Raw genomic sequence first — 24,424 nt, 5'->3', positions numbered from 1 at the left:
TAAATAGATTAAATAAACAATCATTTATCATTTACGAAAACACCTGATTGTTAAAGCCCTTCTTCCTCCCTGTACCTCTTGAAAACCATGTGTTTGTACTGCTTTTTAAACTGGATCATGCTTGGATAGCCAGAGTATAAAGGAAAGTATGCTTGGAGAGAAGTAAAAGCTTACATACAAACTTTATTTTCATCCTGAAACTTGTTTTGTGAGCATCATTTACCACAATTCCCCCAGGCTTGGAAACAATTTTCCATCTTAATTTTCTAGCTTTTCCATGACCTCAAAAAGGTTTCTCAACCTGTAAATACTTAAATAAATAGATACATACAAACACAGATACATACACAGTATGCAGACAAAGTGTTTAGCTTTTAATTGTGTTGGTATTAGAAAGGCTTCAAAGAAAATGTGGAGTATGTTTAACCCTCTGGAGTCACCAAAAGCGCCAAAGCATGACTTCTTCATCACATCCAGACTAGAAAACAAAGCAGCATGGAGCCCTACTGTAAATTTACCTCTAAAGTTCTGGCTGTAAACTCCATGAGGCCAGTTTCAGTTTCATGATGATATACCAAGTAAAACTGGGGACAAGCTCACATATATTTAGTATAAAATGATTATATGTTATATTTGCAACCTTTGTCCACATTTGCAACATTTAAAATTCTATATTGAGCATGGTAGTGTTTTGAAAGTAAAAAAAAAAGATTCAAAATCACATTTTATGTTGGACTAAAGGACTAAAAAAGATACAAAATGCCCAAAAAAAGACACAAAATGACTAAAAAAGACACAAAAGGACTAAAAAAAGACACAAAATGACCCAAAAAAGACACAAAATAACTAAAAAAGACACAACAAAATAAACAAAAAAGACACAAAATTACCAAAAATGACACAAAATGACTTACAAAGACACAAAATGACTAAAAAATACACAAAATGACCAAAATTGTTACGCTAAACACACAAGACACAAATAAAATAGAATAAAAACCAGAGTTGGATGATCAAGATCACATTTATGTTGTTTTTTCCTTTTTTTTTTTGGTTCAAAATGTTGATCCAGTGAGTCAGAATAAAAAATCTATTATTATTAGGTCATATAGGTGAGGTTGTGCTAAAATATATATATATACCAACATGGCATTTAAACATTTTTTAAAGTGTTGTATACAGGCAGGCTGAAAAGGATTCAAAAATGGACAAAACAGCCCAAGACTCCATAGAGTTAATGGTTCAGTCCGTAGCCTACATGCTGCTTGGCAGGCAACAGGATCTCTTGCCTTCAGCCTATAAGCCAGCTATAATGTGAGCTAGTAAAAAAGAGAAGGAAAAAAATCCCTCTTATCGATTCTGCCTCCAACATAGCAACTGGTCGCTGATTGGCCGGCGCCCGGCACGTTCTCGGCTTCCCATTGGCTCTTCGGGTAGCGTGAAAACGGTGGTTTCGGACGGAGACAGAGGGGAGGAGAGACGTGATTGGCTGCGGCCAAAACTGAAAGCGAAAACCTCTTTTCCTCTGCGAGACAGTTGATGGTGTGTGTATTTTAGGCGTGACTCCAAAGGTAATTCGTCCTGCTGAACCCCCCAGCCAGGACTTATTTAAATTGAGAACTATAAAGCAAAATGACTATGAATTTAAACGAGTTATGTGACTGAGGTGTACCGACAAGGAAAGAAAAAAGGGAGGAAAGTAGAGACACACTGTGTATGAGTGAGATAAAAGACGTGGGGGCAGGGCTTTTACATAGATTAAACTCAGATTCAGGGAGCTAAGGAAAACAGGAGTGGGCAGTGGAAGATGAATTGCTGTGAAAGCAGCAGCTAGGCGAGTGTGTTTCAGGTCAAAGGAAGACCTAACTTGACCTTTTCCAGCCTTCATTTTTATATCGTCACACTGTTAAAATAATGGCCTAACTCATTTTTTCAAGTTTTGCAGGAAACACTAAAAACTTCACCTAAAGTGTAGCCTAACATATGACATTTATTGATAATTTCACGCAAAAAGGATGTAACAAAGGATGGCTATTGGCATAGTAATAACACTGTGTGTATATTATGTAACTTAAGAGAAATAAAATGTGACTTAGGCTATTTTTTGAACATGCCTTTGTGACTTAAGCAAGATATGGTAACACTTTATTTTGAAGGTGTCTACATAAGAGTCACACAAGCCTGTCAGAAACATGACATGACAAGTATCATGAGCATTAATGTTACTTCAAAGTGTCATTAATGTTCATGACACAGCCCATGTCATGTTTATGGCACGCTCATGTCACTCTAATGTAGACACCTTCAAAATAAAGTGTTACCATATCTTGCTTAAGTCACAGAGGCATGTTCAAAAAATTGCCTAAGTCACATTTTATTTGGACTTAGGCATAAAAAATCTGCTTGAGTCACACACTTGACATAGGCCATTATCTTAAAGGGGTAAAATCACAAGATCTGATCAACTGAGGATGTAGGTGATTTTACCATATAAGGAGATGATTTAGGCAAAAAAAAACAATTTTGACAAAAAAAAAATTACTTAGGCGATTATTTTAACAGTGTGATGATATATTTTTGTATCGTCAGTGACCCTATTATTATGAACCTATTATTTATTATTTTTTTTAATTTTTGAGTGGCGATAACATCCTGTACGTGAGCTACAAAAAAATGCACCTTTTCCTGTCTTTTCCCGTCAGCCTGCCCCACACACTTTCTCTACCCACTCTCTCTCTCTCTGTCTTTCGGACACTCACGCATCCCGAGTGTGACTCAGCGCTGGTACAGCCTGTCCTATCTATGTATCTATCTGTCTCCCCTGCTGCATCTGGTCCATCCGAGCCGAGCACGCATGCTTGCCTGTCCACCAGCTCTCTGTGCTGACACAGGTAAGAGGGAGTAATCCGTGGCCTGGAACTGGCGCTCTACCCCAGTACATCCCTGCCCTCTGCACCTCATTAATCCCTACCTAACACAGGCCTTATGTGATGGTTGAAAGAAGCCACCTGTTGCTCTGGTCACGGAGAGAGAGCCCGATGGTGATGTCACTCCGGTTCATCATCAGTGGCTTTATCATAAGGTTTACACAAGTGTTTTTATAGCTCTTTTGTGTAACTGTCAGATAATAAATGTGTTGACTATGTGATTAAGTTCTGGAGACAAAACTCTAAATGTTTACAGTTGAGCTGCATTCCTGCTGCAGTCACGGAAGTTTCATGAAAGTGCCGTTTAACAATACAGTATGTTCTTCGTGAAGCGGGCTTCGTAGATTGTTTTCTAGTGACTCAACCACGGCAAGGCTGAGTAGGGAAAGGGCCTGCGCATATCCTGCTATTGTCTTATCGCTTCCTTTCTCTTTCCATCTGTCCACAGTGTGTCCTCCAGTGCCCTCGCCGCCTCCTATCTCTGCTGACCCGAGGATAAGCTCATCGGACGACAATGGCTCCACCAAAGACAGACGGTACATTTTTTTTTCAATCTCACTTTGTCATTCTATGCTTTGTATTGGATCATTTTTCTACCCGTGTTTGAAATATTGAACCTTAAATGATTAAGAAAAACTAACAATGTGCATGCATTTCTTCCACAGCAACAGCAGTAGACTGTAAAAAAAAAAAAAAAGCATTAATGTTACTTCAAAATGTCATTAATGTTCATGACACATCCCATGTCATGTTTATGACACGCTCATGTCACTCTTATGTAGATACCTTCAAAATAAAGTGTTCAAAAAGTGTTCAAATGTTCAAAAAAATGTTTGAAATGTTGAACCTTAAATGATTAAGAAAAACTAACACTGTGCATGCATTTCTTCCACAGCAACAGCAGTAGACTGTAAAAAAAAAAAAAGAAAAAAGAAAAAAGAAGAAGCAACGGATTACGTAAGTTGACAAAACCCTCATCAGTTTATTGTCTTTCAGCAAGAAAAAGGTCAGGATCTCACATTGCTTAGCTTCACCCGAGGAGTTTCCTCAATCCCCCAGTGGAGTTATATTTTTCTAAGAGGCTTAATCACCCTCCTTCCATAAACCAACCTCTGAAATACATTTTACAGTTTCTCTGTACAGAGTATCTATTGTCCTCAAACTTGAAAAATGTGCCAAGTTCAACATGGATTCCTTTCCTCTTAAGCTATGTAGGCTGCATGTCATGAAAAACATTCATAGCTCGAGCAATGCCACAGTTCAAGTAATGGAGGCAGGATACTTCCGGACCTCTGGCAGTTCACACAAACATCGGAGGCCACATCATACCGACACCACCAAAGAGAGTGCATTTTTGTGGCAAATGTCAACCTCTCATAACAGCATTACCTTCACCACCATCATCATCATCATCATCATCGTCACACATTGCAACAATAGAAATACTGTTGGATTGCACTTTCTTCAAGCTTTCATCTTGTGGCATGTTTATAGAAAAAATATATATAGAATACAAAAAGCTTATACTTCTTTGAGTAACAGAATATAACATACAGTACTTCAGATTATGTTTTTTGATCAGCACATCAGCAGGTGTACATAAATTGCCCTCCCCTTGCCCAAAATGCAATTACCAGACTTAACAGGGACGTCGTTTTGCTCACTATTAAGTGCTTTGGTCAATGGGTATAACATTGAGTATGCTCTTACAATGGTATTCTACAGGATGTTAATGCTACATAATTATCCACTGTATATGAATGTCTGTTAAGAAAGGGGCAAATTGTCAAGATGCACCACGACTTTTCACATATTCACACGTGGCATTTACCCAAAAATGGTTTGGTCCACCAAACCAGTATGACGGAAACAGCGTGTTTACAGCACCATTTTCCCCTTTACAAATGCACTAAGTAGTAGTAACGTATTTCCCATTCCTGAGCACACAGTGGGACATTTTGCGCACAGAAAGATATTTTTTTACAAACACATAAATTATACTTTGGAGAGAAATTACTACGTAGGAAGTTATTTAACTTAAGTGAACAAAAATCTACTTTTTGCTCCGTGCACTTGCTACAGTTTTTTCTATTATCCACACTTGACAGTGTTACACTGTGCCATAATGCGAGCTACTCAGAAAACTGGAGTAGGTTACTTCTGATTGGCTGTTGTGTCTCTAATCTGATTGTTTAGTAGTATTATCGGTTACTAGGCGAGTAAGGAAGCACTCGAAGAATGATTAGCAGCTCTGCAATTTTGGTGACATACCTAGTTGCATTAACTTTTATTAGTACGTCTGTATTTCATCAGCAGGTCCATGCAGAATCTGCACCCGCTGATTTCCAACAGCACCTATGCAGATTTTTTACAGATTTAAAAATGCTGTTTTCGATTCCTTAATTTTGTCTATTACATTAAGACAAAAAAGTAATTCTGCAAGACTTTTATTCTGGATCACTGTGAAAACTGTAGAAAAAAAGTCTGCAGATTCTGTTTGGGTCTGTTTATTAGCTCGCTATCTTGCTTAAAAAAAAAAAAAGAGGTAGGTTGCAAACTAAAAGCATCTTCTTAAAACAATTTATGCGCCTGCAAAAAAAAATTATATTTTTTGTGCTCAAAATGCGCCATGACACGCTCAGGAACGAGGCACAAATATAACTCCATTGTAACCAAATATATTTCTAAACTATTGGTCAAATTTTCAGAACTCAATACATTTTAACTAGGGAAATGGACATCTCTAGCAACATCAACTCTGGTTGTAAAAGTTGAAGTCAAACAAAGGTGCAGCACCCGATGTCAGTGAGCAATTTTTCTGGTTGTCAACATCCTTACCGAAAAGGTGTCCATTAAACAAACTGCAATAAATGAAGTACAAAATAAAATATTAAAAGCTTAAACAGTCTCTTTGAAAACAAAAAAAAAGTTCAAGCTGACATTCAAGTTCCAGTCCCACTTCAATCTGTGAAATCCCATTCACAAAAACCGATGGAATCACTGTAGTGCAAAACTTTACACAATGCACCTCGATGCAGTCATTCTCGCAGGATACAGTAAACATGTCCTTCTCTCTCTTTCCGTTGGATTACATTTCTGGAGCTGCAGGTGGGAGCCCCGCTGTGTGTTTAGGAGTCTGTAAGAGTTTGTGTTCCTCTGCGTGTTGCGAAGGCGTGGCTGCAGCTTTGCCGTGTACTGGATGTGACAGCCGAACATCCAGGGCGTCATTGTGTTGCGCTAAGGAGTGCAGGCGATAGTGCAGGACAAGGTCTTTCAGGGAGCAGTGGGCATCGTAGGGCTCAGCAAAGCCGTATCCGTGCGGTGTGCTGTAGATCATACAATGCTTCACTTCTTCATTCACACTGTAGTAAAAGAAGACAAGAATCCCATCAGAGAGTGTCATAAAATTATACCATGCTTTACGTTCATCTAAAAATTAGGGCCGGGACTTAAACGCGTTAATTAAGATTAATTAATTACACAAAAATGAACGCGTTAAAAAAATTGACGCATTTTAATCGCACTTATTTTTGCACCGCGGAACGTTTCTCACTGGATGAGTTTCAGGCGGACCGATTATACTGGAGCACCAACTAGCGTTGATGAGTTCAGACAACAACAAACCACAGTGAACATGAAGGAAGAAGCTGATGAGACCTTTGGTTGGCCCCGTGGATGATGGGACATTTAGTTACTAAAAACCAACGGATGGAAGCGTCGATAAGAGCATGGTTGTGTTGCTATGCAACAAGGAATTCACATATCACCGCAGCACATCCAGCCTCAAATATCACCTCAATGCTAAACATATAGCAGCTAGCGGCTAGTGTGGTAGCTAGCGTGGATTGTGTTTGACTTAAAAAACCAAAGTATTCTAGTTTACAGAAGGTCTACCTACCTGAATTAATGAAATGTACTATATTTCTAAATATTCTATTTCTACACTTAATGGCACAAATTGCACTGGTCTGTCGGACTTGAACAAAAATAAACAATATTTTTGTTGCTTAAGCTTATGTATTCAGTCATTATTCAATGGTATACTAAAAATCCATGTGAAAAAAATTACTTCACTGCTCTCAGGTCAAATATTTATATGCGATTAAAATGCGATTAATTTCGATTAATTAATTACAAAGCCTCTAATTAATTAGATTTTTTTTTTTTAAATCGAGTCCCGGCCCTACTAAAAATATATCCTCAAGATACTGCTTTCCAAAATGTGATACTCACACGACAGAGCAGGCGTAGCATCCCTGTTTGCTGCTCTCGCGGATCAGGAACGTTCCCGGAGCTTTTCCTTGCAGCATGTCCTCAGCCTGCGTCCGGCTCAGTTCACCAACAAACCAGTTTGTCTCATCCTGATGTGGCAAATTCTTCTCGTCTCCCTTCAACACGTACGTGCTAAAAAAGGAAAAACAAACAAGATTGGTATTGCCACACAAATCACACATTCTTAAAACATAGTTTCCAGAGATAATCAGCTGATACTCACTCATCGAGGCTGTCACTCAGTATTCCCAGCCAGTCATTTATGCGTTTCTGCCTTACACCTTTGTGATTAAGCCAGCTGCAGGTGTAAAGAAAAGTTTCATTTTAATTTAGAATACTTCGCAAACCGGCCACAGTTTGTTGTGCACAGATTCCACCAACAATATTCAGGCAATACACTTACTTGAGGTACAGGTCTCTGATGTTGCGTAGCTGGATGAGGTCAGGCCGCAAGCTGTTAATCTTCCTGTCTGTTTCTCTGTAGTCCTCTACCTGCGTTCTTAAGTCCTCCTCCAGATGGATTTTGCTGTCGTAGATCTCCCCAAGACGACACTTCAGCTTCTCGTAGTTTATCAGAAAGCTAAAAAAGGGGGAAGTAAAGGTCAAAGATCTGAATGCAGTTCGATAAACATGGTTCTACATGCACCCAAAGTAAACTACATTTATGCCCCTTTAGCACCAACGCAGAATCATTTTAGACCATTCCAAGCATTTTGACCAAATATAAATTGGTTTGGAACTCCAAAACTTGGTTTGCTTCAACAATCCTAAACAAAACCGGATCAAGAACCAGAGCTTATTGGGAGGAAAGGGGGCCCAGGATGGACCGTGATGTAATGAAGTACCTTTCCAGATCTTTGTCAGTTCCCTCGGACTGATTGTTCATCTCAAACTCCTCTCCGTAACGTTCCTGTTCGCGACACTGCTCCTCGAAGATCAGCATTGTCTCGTTAAAGGCCTCTATTGCCGTTCGTTTCATCTGGATCTCCTGAATCAAAAAAGAAAACGTCCACTAAGAAACCACTCAGGAGACCGATGGATGCAAATTCTACTGTTTGGAAAAATATTGGTCTTATCAAAAGACTTTAGAGACAATATAATATAATGCGTTTTGGTTTTCTTTTACCTGTGAGGTCTTTGTAAAAGCTTCATAAAGACGATCGAACTCCTTTGACTTTTCTTGATACTGACAGTGGACCTCCTTGAGCTTTCTTCCAGCCACATCGACACTGTCCTCTTTTACCTGGAGGGAAAAAATGACATTTAATCCTCTAAATCGAACATTTTTGTCAAAGTTTTGACGACCATTTTTCAGCCAAAAACATAGAAATAATGGTAGCTGACGAACCTGCTGGAAGCGGGACACAGGATGGGTGAGCATCAGGTCCAGCGTGGCGTTGTACTCCACCAGCGGATGGTGCTGGTAGTGCCAAATGAGCTCCACTACTGAAGTGAATGTGAGGGGGTCCGAGAAGCCGTACTTCCCGTCACGGTGGTAAATCTTGATCAGCTTGTTGTGCCCGTCTTTCCTAAAAGAGCGAAAGCACAAAATGACATTATTACTAGGGTTATCAAAAGTATCGATACCCAAAAAACTATCGATACTAAAACGTTGTATCCGGATACGATGCTCATTTTAAAAAGTATCTGAAGCTTGTTATCATAGTTGCAGTTTCTTTTTGCACAACTGTTTTTTATTATAAATATTTAACCTGTGGTTCTGTTAATTTTTACATGTTGCATTTTTCTTGTTGATAAAAATATTTCTGTTAAATTTTGGGGGTCTTTGTTTTTATCCTTGTGGTATCGAAAATGGTATCAAGTATCGAATATTTTCCTGAGTATCGGTATCGAGTTGAACATTTCAGTATCGTGACAACCCTAATTATTACACAGTTGATATTTGTGGTAGTGCTGCTTTGATTAGTTTTATTTTATTTTTTTCTTCTGCGTACCTTAACGTCAGCGTAAAGTCCCCTTGCAGCTTTGTGGATGCGTCACGCACCAGAAAAGAGCCATCAGGTGTGTCTCGGAGCTTCTCGTTCACCTCGTCCCTGAGGGAAAAATCAGTTAACAATTAACGAATTTAACATACCAATACGTTAAACAATCAAACACCGCATACACAGTGTTTGTAAGCATGGCGGCACTTTCAAGTAAAGAGACTTTACCTGGTTATGTCTCCCCAGTACCATTCTGCATTCTGTAACGTATACGTAGGTGGCGAAGGGCAGTTGTTGTTCATGGTGGCGGGCGCTGGCTTTGTTGACCTGGGAGGAAGAGCTACGGGGGGAAAAAAAAACCAGAGAAAGAAAGATAAGAAAATGAAATGCAAAGGATCAGGATAACAGTTTCTTAGAAAGAGATCTATCAGAGATTGTAAAACATTGATCTGTTGTGAGATCAGGTGATGTTCTGCAAACATGACCTCTTCAATATTATGACTATTGCAATCAAGGATGTGTGTGTGTTTAGGAAATGCAGTTTTTAAATGTATATCACCCCCCCCAACCCCCTCCACCACCAGCAACAGCACATATACACACACACTCTGTCACACCCTTGCTTGATGGAGCCTGTCAAGATCTAAGGACAAGCCCAGGCATGTTTCCAAGAGATATCACTTGCCAAATCATTACCAAGTGTGGTCAGGACTAAAAAAGGAAATGTGGCAGTTAGTCCTTATTTCTGAACCCTGTCAGTCAACAGATATGGAGCGTGTTTTCTTTTATTTTTCCAGACATTCTCAGAGTTAGGCGTTCAGTTGCCCGCGAAGTCAAACTTCTGAAGTTTGCAGCAGCCCCTGGCACTGTCCTGGAGTGCATGAAAGGCATTAAATAAATCATAAATTATATTTAGAGCCTGTTGGACCACTCCTCTCATTTTATAACGATTGCACGCTTACAGATCCTCTTAAGTTTTCCGTCGACCTTAAAGGAATAAAATCTGTTAGTCTGGCTGAAAACGTTTTCCTAAAAATGAAAAAGGAGGGCAAACCGCATCAAGAGGAGGTGAAGGGCGATATATTTCACTGCAGGACAAAAGTGCCTTTCATGAGGCAGTTAGGGAGAATACAAGAGCACCCTCAGAGAGGAGAAAATGTGGGTTTCTCCCACCATCCGCTCTCCTCTTTTTCTGACCTTAAAATAAACAAAAGGCAGGTGCAGCAGCACAGTGGCAGGCACAAAACGCAAAGCTGCGGCTCCTGAACTCAGCAAAATTAAATCTGCACACCTTCCCCCCTTTTCTGTCTCCTGCCAAGAAACTCTACTGGCTTCCAAAACCCACACGCACATACCAGTACAGACAAGAGCCACGTAATTTAAGCGTGGAATAATAAAAAACATTAAATCAGTCACGCCGTTGTCTGCTTTTCGCATTGTGCCCAATCCAGAAAACACATAAAAAGGCCAGTCTTAATAATGAAACACAGGAATTGCCAGTGAAACAGCACAGAGCTTATAGAAACAACACAGGCTGTCTGTATTGTTCTCATGCTTTGTCAGTCACATGCACTATAAGTTCATACTCTAATGTGCTAATTATTAATAATAATAATGTTAAAATAATTAAATGTACATGGCCTAACATTATGCTGCAATTTTAATTAGCTCAAGTCAAATTAACTAGCTGGTTATTTAGACTACGACATTCCCGACCGTAATACAAGTGTTATACACTGTTAAAACAATGTAATAACACGGAGGTCAAATGACAAATGCAAATAAAAAAAAATGTGTTCGTGAGCTGCCGGAGTTAAGTCATGAGACGAGCTGTCTAGCCTGCTTGCCTCTAGCCTACTTTCAGAGCTAACACACAAATTACGCACGGCTGGCTGCAGAGGAGAACAAAGCGGTCGTTTCATGCGGCGCTCATTAACGCACCCTCAAACTCTATTCCCTTTAAAATGCACACTTTATACTGTCATATGTCCTTCAGGAAACCTTTTGGTTCATAAGGAGATGCAAAACCGCCATGCATTTGTGTCCAAGTTTGCCATAAGCGCTGGGACAAAAGAAAAGCCACTGCGCCTGGTCCACAGAAAGGTATTACGTAATTGGCAAGTGAATTGCGCTATGCATGCCTGGGCAATGCCACTGGGGGAGCGCAGCACTGAGGACCTGGCCATTATAACGTCTTTACTAACACCTGCACAGCATTGTCAGATGGCAGCTTTTATCGCACATATTATACAAGAAGATGACAGCGAAAGGAGAAAGCACAAAACGATTAAAACGTTTTCTGACCCCCCGCAGATCAGACAATGGCTGCCTTTAACCCTAACTTACCTGGTGGTGCTTGATCCATTTCGATGTAGAATAAACCTTCGGGAGGATAAACCATTCCTGTTTCAAAAGAGTAGTCCAGGTTGCTGTTGTTGTCTTTTAGCGTGATTATCAAAAAAAAAAAAAAAAAAAAGCACGTTTCTTTTGCAGCAAATTTAGGCGACTTCAGTGCAGTCGCAGACGCCACGTCCTACATAGATGTGGACAAAAAGAAACCTCCTTTGATTCTGAGTCCTTAAAACATCCCAAAGTCCAACTGTGTATTCTCAACATATCCTGTCTAACTGGGTTTTTTTTCTCCCCTGAAGGATAGATTGTCAGTCCTTGCTTTCTTGCTGTGCGGAGCTCTACTTTACTTCATCTCGGAAGTGGAGCGACTTTAAAGGGCTGTTCGTAACATCATCTTGGCGCGGTCCAACTCGCTGCTACAGAAGGGGTTGCGTTTTTTCGACACGGTTAATTGTCACGTAAAACACGCCCTGTCAAGTTTATATTTCATAGTTAAATTAAAACAGTAGTTTCTCAATTATAATCTGCAAAAATATTATTTTATTAGGTGAATTCCAGCCACGAGTACTTAGTGTATGCTACATGACTGACCCCCCTAAATTATAATGGTACATTCCAGACCGTTTCATTCAGATCTCCTCAAGCTGCACTGTAACAGCTGAAAAATTCCTTGCAGGGCATGAATGGAAAAGGAAAAAAAAGCTTGAATCATTTAATAATAACACGATCCAACTTATATAATGTTTTTGCTTTAAAACAACTAGGAGCTAAAGCCTCTTCTGCCACTTTAGCTTTGCCCTAATTTACTGCTGGGTGGCTGACCAGGTTGCAATAGAATGACATCATGCGATAGGTTTTATGATAATTAAAGTGTCTTCAGCTGTTTGGCATCCAGAGAGAACCAGGCGTCTTTGTCTGAGAGGTGACAGAGTAGCCTGTCTATTTGGCAAGTGTGTATTATATTCTTGTTGAGCTTGTCAAACACGTTCGGCAGCAAAAATGGAACATAATTATTGCAGCTCTGACATGGTCTTGTTGAAGAGACGATAGGTAATAGCAGGTGTGTTAACGCCTTTACACGTTAACCCTCTGGAATCCATCTATTTATTGAAAATACACATGTTTTATTTACAGTAATAACTTTATTTATATATGATATGTAGACAAGCTGAGAAAGCCCGTTGAAAGTGCATCATAGGAGCTTTCACAGTGTGCCATTTATGTTTCTAGACCATTTTTAAAATGTGGATTTTCTTTCTACAATGAAAACTATTACTATTTTTAATTTACACGCAAATAGACTGTTTTTTAGTGTTATTAGTTATTATTTTTTCTGTTGTTTTTGTGTGTATAAATGGTTAAAATGGTACATTACCATAGACACCTTTGTCTTTTGTTTGTATTTTGGGTTCCTGACAGCTTTATACTTTGTTAATTAAAATAAAATGAAAAATCTGACTGATAGCTAAGTTTGTGTCGAGAAAAAGGAGCCATACTTGTGATGTAAGGACAGACTTAAGGATGCTAAACAGAGACAGAAATTAATGCATAGGAAGTTGACAAATTTGAACCAAAATCTCACTTCAGAGAGTTAATGACCTAAAAATTAACGTCAGGCTGGAAACAAATGTATTATTTCATGATGAGACATTCTGCCGTTTCTATCTTCAAATGCGAGAAAGTTTCATAATTTGGATGAATACATGCATTGTTGTATGGTTATGACACAGAATGATGTTGTGCTATAAATTTAAACAACTGAGGCCTCTTCCACCAGCTGACATTAGTGGCTGCAGGGAGAGTGAAACAAGGCCTGCATGGTCAGAGGTCTGTCTCTGTTGGTGTCCAGGCGTTTATGGCCGGTCCCCTTTTGACCCGAGGACAGAGAGTCAGGGAGGTAATTGCCTCCAGCATTCCTTTTTCCCATCAGTAAGATGATTCTTCCCTGTGTCCAGTCAGTGGCCATGAAACGTCCTAAACTAACTGCCATGATGGAGCATAGTTAGGGCTCGGGAGGAATACAAGTATTTAAAAAACGAAATGTATCATGCACATTTATCTTTTTTTTTTTTATTATTATTTTTATTAACGAAGAAACAGAAAAGAACAGTGAATTATGAAAACAAAACACTAAAACACAATTCTACACAACAAAGACGCAGGAACATATTTACAAATTAGACAATGTACACACAAATAACATACAAAGAATAATATAAAGGATAACCACAACAACAAAAAATGAAAACAACGATACACCAGTACAAAGCCACACGGCGAAAACAGACAGACGACAAAAAAAAACAAAAAAAACCGGATAAATATGCACATTTATCTGTATATTTCCATTTATTGTGCAACCAGTGAAATAAGAGTTTGTTGGCAGTTGCTTCAGTTGCATCGTGTGATTATGATGAGTTAACAGTCGATCAGATATTAAAGTTGCATTGCTCCACTGTTTCCTGCTCTCTGTTGAGCTCAGTCCTCCTAACAGGCTGGATGCTGATGTCTGTATTCTTGAGACTTTGCCAAGTTTGAAAGCAGATTGAAGCCTGTATTGTTTTCCTTATAGTGTTAGCTTCATTTTTGCTATGCTGCGATGGTGATCTGTGAGCCTATTGGGCACATTACTGCAGTTATTTTAGCACACCTGGAGGTTTGCACTGACTTATCTTTCCTTCCTGACAACCATTCATAATTAAGCCTAAACGTTTTTTGTTGAAATATATTAATATTTGCAGTTCAAAGCTTGTTTAGATCTAAGATAACATTAGAAGATGACCATTAATGTAGTTCAGCGGTTTAGAACAGCTGTAAAGGGGAGTGATGCATGTAGTTTATTTGAATATATGCCAGGGTCAGAGTATTTTATATAATTTGCTCTAAAATTCATATGAGGCACACATTTCTTATGACCAACTTTTTTTTTTTAAAAGTACAACAATACAGTCATGGAAAAAAAATATTAGACCACCTTTGTTTTCTTCATTTTCTTGTTCATTTTAACCCTTTGATGCACAACATGGGTCTAAAGTGACCCTATATGTATGAGTTTTTATGTGGTCATTAGTTTGTTTTTGATCATCATACATCCTAATTTTATGTTTTCATTTATTCATTTTTTAATAAAATCCCTTTTTGTGTCACTACTCTTCTAATGCACAACATGGGTCAAAAATGACCCATATCCATTTTTAGCTAAGTAGCTTGCTAAGCTAACTACTAAGCTAACTTCTTGGCTCAGTATTTTGCTAAGTAGCTTGCTAAGCTAACTACTAAGCTAACTTCTTGGCTCAGTATTTTGCTAAGTAGCTTGCTAAGCTAACTACTTAGCTAACTTCTTGGCTAAGTAGTTAGCTTAGCAAGCTACTTTGCCAAGTAGTTAGCTATGTAATAATACAAAAACTTTTTTTCTTCATAAAGTATGAGAAGCAAAATGGAAATAATGATCTGTTATCAAAAGAAAGATATTTAAAGCATACTTGGAATATTCAATCATAAAATAAGTTGAAATCAAAAGATAGAGCGCAGAAACACACAGCAGCATTAAATAACATGGGTTAACGCCTGGTACAAGGTACATTTGTTTGGACAAATAATAACCAAAATCATAATTAAGAAAACCATGGAAAATGTCTAGATATCAGCTCTTAAATGAAACACTTATGAGCTATTTTTGTTGTTATCATTATATTTGTCCAAACAAATGTACCTAGTTGTACCAGGCATTAAAATGGACAAGAAACTGAAGAAAACAGAGGTGGTCTAATATTTTTTCCATTACTGTATGTGCATGAAGTGCAGCCGCCACACAACAATGGCAGAGAAGACATCCAACTTCAAGAAGTGGTTTATTGTATTTATAATACTTAACTTAACTTGTGTATTAACAAATCCAATAAAATGTGCTCCAAATTTCAATTTAGGGCATGCATTCAGTAATGTGCAGGAAAGTAAGTTTAAAAAGTAACCCTCCCTTCCCATGCTGCACTCATAGACACACATAAAACAGGTATTTCAGACAAATACAGAGTTTATCAACATAACTGCATCATTTGCATGCCGCATGCAAATAATGTTCCACTTGCCAAGTAGTAGTTGTGGGATGTTGGCAGTTTTCTTTTAGGCATTAGATCCACCATTTGACAGGTATGTAATTGTGTGGGTGTGTGCACCCGTTTGGTGAATGTGCTCCCGTGTTTATTTGCGGTTGCAGTGTATGAGCGTTTGCTTGTGTGCTTTCCATGCGTTCCTACTTTAAGAAGCCTCGAGGCCTGTCACGGCATGTCACTTGGCTGCTGCCCAACCCTCCCCCCCTCTTGGTGTCAGAAGAGCACAGCATTTGCCCCTTTAACTTCTGGGTCTGACCTCCATGACACATTTTACTACCACCATCCTCTTGAAACACAACAGCATCGGGGCTCCAGACACGTCAGTGGGGGTACACCGAGGCATATAGGCACGACGAGTTCCAGTCTCCGGGCTTTGTGATTGAAACATGTTGCCTTTATCATTAGTTTTAGAAAATCACTGAAATATTTAGGGTGTGCTGTGTAATTTTACGTGCGTCCCATTTGTGTTGTGTGCGTGTTTAGTGGCCGGGGTGAGGGAGGGCTAACTTGCAGGATAAAACCTTTAGGCTTTGCACCCCAGATCCAGGCAGTCCTGATGGGATCAGTGAAGGCTAATCGTAAGATTAACGGGATAGGCTGATACTGCAAGCCTGCCAGCTGCCTGCTAGCTGATGTGACTCATCTTGATATCCACTACCGCAATATGCCACTGGACTGTGGGAGTGCTGGGAAACGCTGCATGAGTTTTAAATTAATAGACAGATGTTTCTCTGTGCTAAATGTAGATAACAATTCAGCTCTAATTCTGTTAGATTTACATTTTGGACACTGATCTGACAACAACTCAGAATGACTACAGAAGGACTATTATAGGCTGAAAAGGAGAGTAGAGACTTTAAAGTTTGGTCAAATCTCTCCTCTGGAAGTCAGTATCAGTGGCAGAATTGTGACAAACAGGATTGTTTTTTGTGTCCTTGAGGTTATTAGGTCAGTGTGGTTCAGCGTGTTGTACACAAACTCTGTGGTGAAATTATGGAAAAAAGCTTTAATCCCCATATTTAAGAGTGTTAAATGTACACCATAGGCCTCCCGCTGTCATTCACTCAACCACACTAAACCACAACAACCAGTTTTTGTAGAATCAGTGGAATAATCTCCTTGCTTTTTAGACTAATGCTTGTTTAGACTTTACTCACTAACTGTGTCAAGGAAAATTATTTATCAACTGTTTTTCATATTTCCTCTGCGGTACAATGTAGGGCACATTTTATCAGGGTTTGTTGTGTTTGTTGTCGGAAAAAAGACTCAAAGACATAACACAGAGAAACCATGTCAGGAATTAGTTCAGATCACCAATGCATCTGTGTCATGGTCTCGCATTGTAGCCCTGGGTGAATTGCACATCTCTCAAATCTTCTGTACTGTAGTGTGCTGCTATTCACAGCCATTGAAGGGATGCATAATGGTCTTGGCAGGGCGTTCGACATTCACCATGGAGAGACTGTGGGGTTTCCCTGATCGGCCGCCAGAACCAGCACACAAAGCACGCAGTAGTCCTGCCAGAGGCAACTCAACTGTGGGCAGAGTGTAGGGCGGCTATGGTCTGGCCCCCAGGACCCTGCCATTGTGGAAATGTAAGTGGGGACAGTGTCTGAACGGCTTGAGTTGGAACAGAAAACTTTGGATGACCAAAACTATGAGCTTCAAATAGCTGGGCCCTGGGAAACATAGCTTGTTCTTTTAAGGAGGTCAAAGAGAAGCCAAAAAGAGGAAAAAAACGGAAAACCAATGTTTGGTGGATGTCAAATTGGAGGCTACTGTTACTATAGACATCAGCAAAACTGACATACCATTTTTCCAAACGCTCCGGTGTCTGTCTGCCTCTCTGTCTGTCAAGTCAACCCCTCTCCCTTTCCGTCTCTGTCCGCTGCATTAGCACCCAGCGGTCGTACCCACCAGTCGTCATCTGTCACTCCATTCTGCCAGAGCCTAATCTGACTAACAGAGGTGACAACTGAGGTACTCGTGGCATGCCACCACATAACATCTACCAGCTGAGTGTCTGAGTTATGCCGAGGATGATGATCCTGTGGTATCAGTGGCCTCTGTCTCTCCAGAGGCCTTCCCCCCACGTCCCTGCTTAAGTGGTGCACCAAATAAAGGCCTGACCATGAAGAGTGTAAGAGAAGTATATAAATGGGATGTTGCCAGTTTTCGGGCCTTATATCATTACCTCTGCCAAGGAGGTCATGTTTTCAGCTCTGTTTGTCTGTTTGTTTGTCTGTCAGCAGAATTATGGGAGAACTACTGGCCCAGTTTTCATGTAATGTGGTTGAAGGGTGCATAATGGGTGAAGGAAGAACCCAAGGAAATTATTTTTCACTTACAGTCATGGAAAAAATGATTAGACCACCATCGTTTTCTTCAATTTCTTGTTCATTTTAATGCCTGGTACAACTAAAGGTACATTTGTTTGGACATATATAATGATAACAACAAAAATAGCTCATAAGAGTTTGATTTAGGAGCTGATATCTAGACATTTACAATGGTTTTCTTGATAATGATTTTGGTTATTATCAAGAAAACCATGGAAAACGGCTAGATATCAGATCAATAAAATACTACACATCTTCGTAGCGTTCATGTTGTTTCCAAATAAAAACGTAATGAACACCGTGAAGTTGGAAAAACAACTTGCCAACTAGGGAACTGGGACCACTCTCAAACCCCTTTTTCCACCAAGGCAGTTCGAGGGCCGGTTCAGAGCCGGTGCCTAACCGAGAACCAGTTCCTCGCTTTTCAACAGCCGGCTCTCAGCCAGGAAAACTGGTTCCAGAGCAGCAACGAATCTTTGCTGGTCTCGAACAACGAACCACTTACGTCAGGGTCTGGGGGCGGGATTATCGACACCAACAAGACCAACTAAAACATGCATCTTCATTTTATTTTATTTGTTTAACTTCAATGTGATCGATACAGGCTAGCATTAGCGGGCTAGTGTTAGCTTATACTGAAGGCTAACATTCACTTCTTACACTCAGTGTAAATAAGAACATAATCTCCGTCCATATCTATCAAGACGAGCAGCACAAATGTGTTGTACATGTCATGTTTGGATGCCAATGTTGGCTCACAAAGCCAGGAGCAACATTTGTAGAGACAATGCAAACCAGTACCAGCCAAGAACTAGAACCCATTGGCTCCTGATGGTCGAAAAGGCGTTCAGAGTGCCATTCTAGTTGGGCAGGTAATAAAGTAGGTTGCATGATTATTTTCATACTCAAATAATCAGTTTTTTTCCTGATTAATTGCTTTAAATGTCAGAAGAAATGAAAATTGCCCATCATAGTTTCCGAGTTCCCAAAGTAGCATCTGCACATTGCTTGTTTCATTTAACCAACAGTCCAAAAACCAATGTTATTAAAATTGTAACGACAGAAAGCTGTATTTTTGCTTCCTAAACTATAGATTATTAATATGTAGCCTATCATTCCAGGATCAGCCACAAATCCATTCAGAGTTCCCAATTGTTCTAAAACAATCCATCTTATTTCAGATTTCTGATAAAAACACTATTGTTTACTGCACTCGTTGTCGTACTCTTAACTTTAACACTTACCTGCTCTACTCTACTGCCCTTACTTTTTAACTACGCAATGTTTGACTTGTGCTTTTTATTATTTTATCTATTTTCTTATCCTGCTGTATCTTATTTTATCTTATTTTTATTTCCATTTCCCTGTTTTAATTGTGTCTTTTTGTTTTTAACATTTATGTGAAGCACTTTGAATCACTTTGTGTTGAATTGTGCTATACAAATAAACTTCCCTTGCCTTGATCCAGTCCCTCAACCTGCATGTTGACATCAGCAGATCTTTTGCGACACATCTTCAGCCGTGACTCAACTGTGAGTCTTTACAGAGAGCATGTCATGTGTGTCAGTGAGCAAAGGATTCATGGCTGGAAGCTCAGCGAAGTTAAGCTAGTAACCTAACCGCCTCTCCCTCACGCACACACACACATACACAAATGCACACACACACACAATCCCAGGCTTTCATGCAAAGCAAAATTGAGAAGCCGTGGACTCTTTCAAGCTCCTCGCCAGTTGCCCCCCCTTTATATAAAAGGACACTACTCTCCTCTGCTACACAGCCATCACATCAGCACTATAACTCTATTAGGCACAGCTCCAGGACACACTAAGCAACCCATAGCCCACAATGGCATCATTGTCAGTGGGGATGCAGCTATTGTCGTCCATGCTACAGGATTTATTCCCCTCCTCCCATATTGTGACCTTCACCTTTGACCCCAGCTGCCATCTCACATACTCAGGGACTGAGAGCTTGTGAGGCTTTATGCCTTCCAGGTCTTAAATGCTCCTTTACAATGACCCAAGCCTGCTAAGTGGCTTCTCTCCACAGCACCAGTGTTGGGATGATTCAGGTTAGTGTCAGGAGGGAGAGAGAGAAAAATAGAGAGAAGGGGGGTGGGAAGAGGGGGGTCTCAGTACGGAGTTGTGGTTGGACTGATTGACCCTTAGAAAAGGTCAGTTGGAAGGCATGAGAGGAGAGAAGCTGCCTAAATGGCTCTTTTCTCTCCGTTTTCTCCCCCTGGCCTGGGCAGAGACTCTGTATGGTTATTTATGAGTGTGTAGGAGAGCGAGAGGGGCTGCAGTGAAACCCACCAGCCCTCTTTGTTGCGAGGGCTGGGCTGGGCTGAGGTGCCTGTCATTGGTTCGGTTCTGTCATATATACATGCACATGCACGCTCACACGCCATTAAGAACCCCTCCCAGAGCTGCAAGGACAGAGGAGAGAGGACTCTGTTGCGAGGCAGATTTAGAAAATGAGGTGTGCTTCACACAATAGCTGTCAGCAGTTTGATAGATGCCTCTCAGGCATCTAAACCCCAGGAAACTTGTGGAAACTGGAGGCCACTGACATTATTCTGAACTAAAGCTGACAGACATGTTCGGATAATGTCCATATTGTGACATGAGTCTTTATGTCATTGTCCAGACTTTTACTAATCTATCTCCTATAGTTTAATAAACTCCCCTCTGGAAGGGTTATCGAGACAGGTATGGCGGATACAACTCCAGTCACTTTTATGATTTTTATTAACATACATAACAAGCATCGAACCTGGTCTCACAGGAATCCGTGAAATAGCCACGGATTCGCTTAACTCAAAATCCGTGGAATAGCCACGGAGTCACTCAAATTTCCGTGAAACTGACAAGGATTTTGCTACAATGTAAGTTAATGACAGTCATATCCCGTGGCTATTCCAACATACAAAGTGATTATGTACATTCACTGAGTGAATATTTAGAAAATAAAACATATATTTCTCGCTAGAAATGTGATCAAAATCCATTTTTATGCAGAAACTAAGTCAAAATATTGATATTTTAGGATATTTTTTCCTATTGGTTTGTTCCAAGTCATGTGACTTTTAAGGTCCCGGCGGTCAGAACAAAAAACATGGGGGACAGTTCTCTCATTTTTAGTGAAAAAATCAATTCGCATATTAGTGGTGTTAATTAGAAAAGTAAACAGTGACGTTGATTTGGTTGTAAACCTGTAATGCAAACAAAAACACAGAATTAATGAATGAAATTATACACTCATTCATATGATATTTAAACACCAACTGTGCTAGTCTGCAGCTACTCACCGACAAGGCGTACCAGTCCTGACTAGCAAGTAAATGAAATCAAAACCAAAAGGTGAAACACCTGCTGGAAAGTTCTACAGTCATATCGGATTTGGGTATTCTTTTGCTGTGTTACAGTTAAATGATTTAATTTCATGTGACTGTGCTAATTAAGTGCCTCTGCCTGGCACACACATTGCTGATGAAGTTTATATTAAAGGGATACTTCACCAGCAAAAGTGTTACCTTTAATTCTTGTAGAAAACTTTCTTTTTGCACATAGAGAGAAGCGATATAGAGAAGATGAAATGTCACAGTATTTTTGACCAAATATCCCAACACAAATTTTGTGACAATATTGTGGGTTGACTGTTTTAACAATGAGATTTGGAAAAGTTATCACCAGCAATGTGGATTTAATGACTAAGTTGCCTAAATGGAAAAAAATAGCACAATTTTACTGTAATGCAGCCTTTAAAACTGAAAAAAAAACATTATATTACAATATCCAAAAAGTCAAAACAATATCTAATCTCATACAGTCATGGAAAAAAACATTAGACCACCCTTATTTTCTTTATATCTTGTTCATTTTTTGATGGTTTTCTTGATAATGATTTTAGTTATTATCAAGAAAACTATGGAAAATCTCAATATCAGCTCTTAAATTAAACTCTTATGAGCTATTTTTGTTGTTATCGTTATATTTGTCCAAACAAATGTACCTTTAGTTGTACCAGGCATTAAAATGAACAAGAAATTGAAGAAAAAGGGTGGTCTAATAATTTTTGCAGTAATAATATGTATATATAATATGTAATATGTATCTAAATATAGATATAATGTTGATTTGTTGCCAATTCTTGATGTATTAAAGTAAATAGGAGCCAGGTTTAACAACAACAAAACTATATCAAACATCCATATAAAAAACTATCACACAACTCTCGTCGTATAATCCAGATCTGATTCGTCCCGTGTGCTGACTACTTCCTGAACACATGGATTTTTGTTAAAAATGTACTATTCACTCTTCCACATAAACTGTCTCACGATACTTTTACCTCCAAGTCTGGACAAGTAGCGCAGCTGTGCAAGCTTCGTTTATACTCATGCAAGACGCTGCCGAAGTGCTATATGTAGTCTGGTATTATTGAAAAAGGCACACTGAAAAAAATTGGAGTGACATTTACTTAAAAAAAAGCTAGGCAAGTTTTTCCACACAGAAAGTGTTTGTAATCTTTACTCAGGCTGTTTCTAAGTAATATTTATTTAAAAGAACCACTTATTATTTTTAATGAAAATACACAAGTAAATTGCAGATTCACTGATGTCCCTCAATTACATTTTACTTGGAAATATCAACTAATTAAGCCAATGAACCGGTTTAGTGAATATTACTTGGAACGAATGATTCAATTTACATACAAAACTGAGGACACATAATAACAAACAATCACTAAGTAATGCACTACATGAAAAACTGCTATTTCAAAGTAAAAGCACTGAATTCATATTACTTTGTAGAATTTATATAGATGATTGAAATAATAATTACAGGGCCAAAAAAAATTTTTTTTTCAGTGCATGTGTTTGGAAACAAAAGACTTGATTTATTTTTGCTTTTGTTTAAGGCTGTCCCCATTTATTTCAGTTCATAAAAACATCTCTGTTTACAGATTCTCTGTTTACTGTGGAGGCATGTGAGAAAAACAAAGTTTTCTTCAAGAATCCAAAGTAAGACAGGGTAAACTACTGATCTGGGATGTATTATTTTGGGGGTGCAGTATCCCTTTAAATATGATATAAAAGCACCTTTAAACATACCTAAGATATTGTTCTTACTGCTGATATAGAAAGTGAGAATATGACTGTACCTGGGTTTGACAGCATTGTCCTGCTCTAGTCACGCACAAGCCAAGTCAAATCATTTCTTACAGTAAATACAGGATGTGTGAGATTGTCATGACTCATGTATTCCTCTTGGGTTTGATATTCTCGAGAATAAATGAGCTGTGCCTTCCCAGAATCGCATCAAAATACTGTTCACACCAGCGCAGCCTTCTTCCAGTGTAACACTCACCACTTTTTTTTTTCTTTCCTGACAAAGTTAAATTAAGCTTGAATTTCACGCTGAAGTCAAATGGTCATGATGTCATGGTTTGAGGACAGAATGACTTGGTTTGTCTGTTGACTGAGAAGGCCTATTCTTGCATGTTTGGGTGGGAGCGTAGCATATAATTGCAGAGCGGGATAGCATGAGGGGATGGGGGAGGGAGAGAGTTAGCACGCAACATGAGTTTTGGCCCACAGTTGCTGGTGTGGGTGCCAAACTTGTCCAGAGGGCTGCTGTGTATATCTGTGCGAGAAGCTAGTTTCTGCTCTGCCTAGAGGCTTGAACTGTTCCAAGACACATCTTTCATTTGCACACGCTGAATAGCTTAGGGGAGCCCAAGGCAGTTTGGACTGGGGACGGATCTGTTTTTTTTTTTTCTTTTTTCTTTTTTGACTTTTTAGGGGATGTTGGGTGGTTGCCCTGGCTGTGTGAGTGTGTCTGTGCGCACGTATAAGAGACTCCGGATTTTTTCTGGATGTGCAAAAAATTCTTCAGAGTGTCCCTTTTCAGTGAGAACCACTGCATTGTTTAGTTGTCAAGTCAGTTGTTAGGGAGCAACCAAACCGCTGTACACGTGTTGCAGCCATTTGAGGATTACACTGATCCAAAAATCTGACAGTAAAAGAAGAGAATGGAAAGCTTTGTCGGCCTTTTCATATCCTCTCAGTGGGAGGTAGAAAGGCAAGACCTCCAGACCTGGGCTTGCAGTGGTGGGTGTTAATGTGGGGGGGGGGCTGAGCTCTCAACTGCCAACCAGATGGACAACCAAGCCCTGTGTATTTAGGGAGATCATATGGGATAACCTTGCAAAGACAGATTGACATTTTGCTGACAAAACAAACCACCCCTGTCCTGCACGCAAGTAGCCCCCTTCCTATTTCGCCCACACACACACACACACACACATGCACGCGCATACTCTCATGTACGGCCATACAAATACTTTGAGTGGTATTTGCTTACTTAGGTCTTAAGGAAGTTATTTCAGCATGTGTTAAGCACTCGGTTAGGAGCCATAACAATAAGAGGATAACACAAAAGAATCTAGGATTACACAACTCCTGCACAAACAAT

General features: G+C 39.5%; 1 protein-coding gene and 1 long non-coding RNA gene across 3 annotated transcripts; one reads left to right on the top strand and one right to left on the bottom strand.

The window, feature by feature from the left end:
- The first annotated feature begins 2,571 nt into the window (after positions 1–2,571).
- Positions 2,572–4,219, top strand: LOC131980429 (uncharacterized). The gene is made up of 2 exons (XR_009395227.1): positions 2,572–2,891; positions 3,376–4,219. It is a non-coding gene; the product is annotated as an uncharacterized LOC131980429 (long non-coding RNA).
- Positions 3,890–11,848, bottom strand: LOC131980428 (phosphatidylinositol 3-kinase regulatory subunit gamma-like). Of its 2 annotated transcripts, none has more exons than XM_059344671.1 (10): positions 11,489–11,848; positions 9,371–9,482; positions 9,155–9,253; positions 8,548–8,728; positions 8,326–8,442; positions 8,045–8,187; positions 7,603–7,779; positions 7,423–7,497; positions 7,161–7,331; positions 3,890–6,289 (listed from the first exon to the last, which is right to left on the bottom strand). In XM_059344671.1, the coding sequence occupies exons 1-10, from the start codon at positions 11,541–11,543 to the stop codon at positions 6,016–6,018; spliced, it is 1,404 nt and encodes a 467-aa protein (XP_059200654.1). In that variant the 5' UTR covers positions 11,544–11,848; the 3' UTR covers positions 3,890–6,015. The 2 variants fall into 2 exon arrangements, with proteins under 2 accessions (XP_059200654.1, XP_059200655.1); XM_059344672.1 differs by having other exon boundaries at positions 8,045–8,184.
- Positions 11,849–24,424: the final 12,576 nt, after the last annotated feature.

This window comes from Centropristis striata, chromosome 11 (assembly GCF_030273125.1).
Source record: "Centropristis striata isolate RG_2023a ecotype Rhode Island chromosome 11, C.striata_1.0, whole genome shotgun sequence".
In the NCBI taxonomy this organism is placed as follows: domain Eukaryota; kingdom Metazoa; phylum Chordata; class Actinopteri; order Perciformes; family Serranidae; genus Centropristis; species Centropristis striata.
This window is presented reverse-complemented; position numbering and strand designations above follow the sequence as displayed.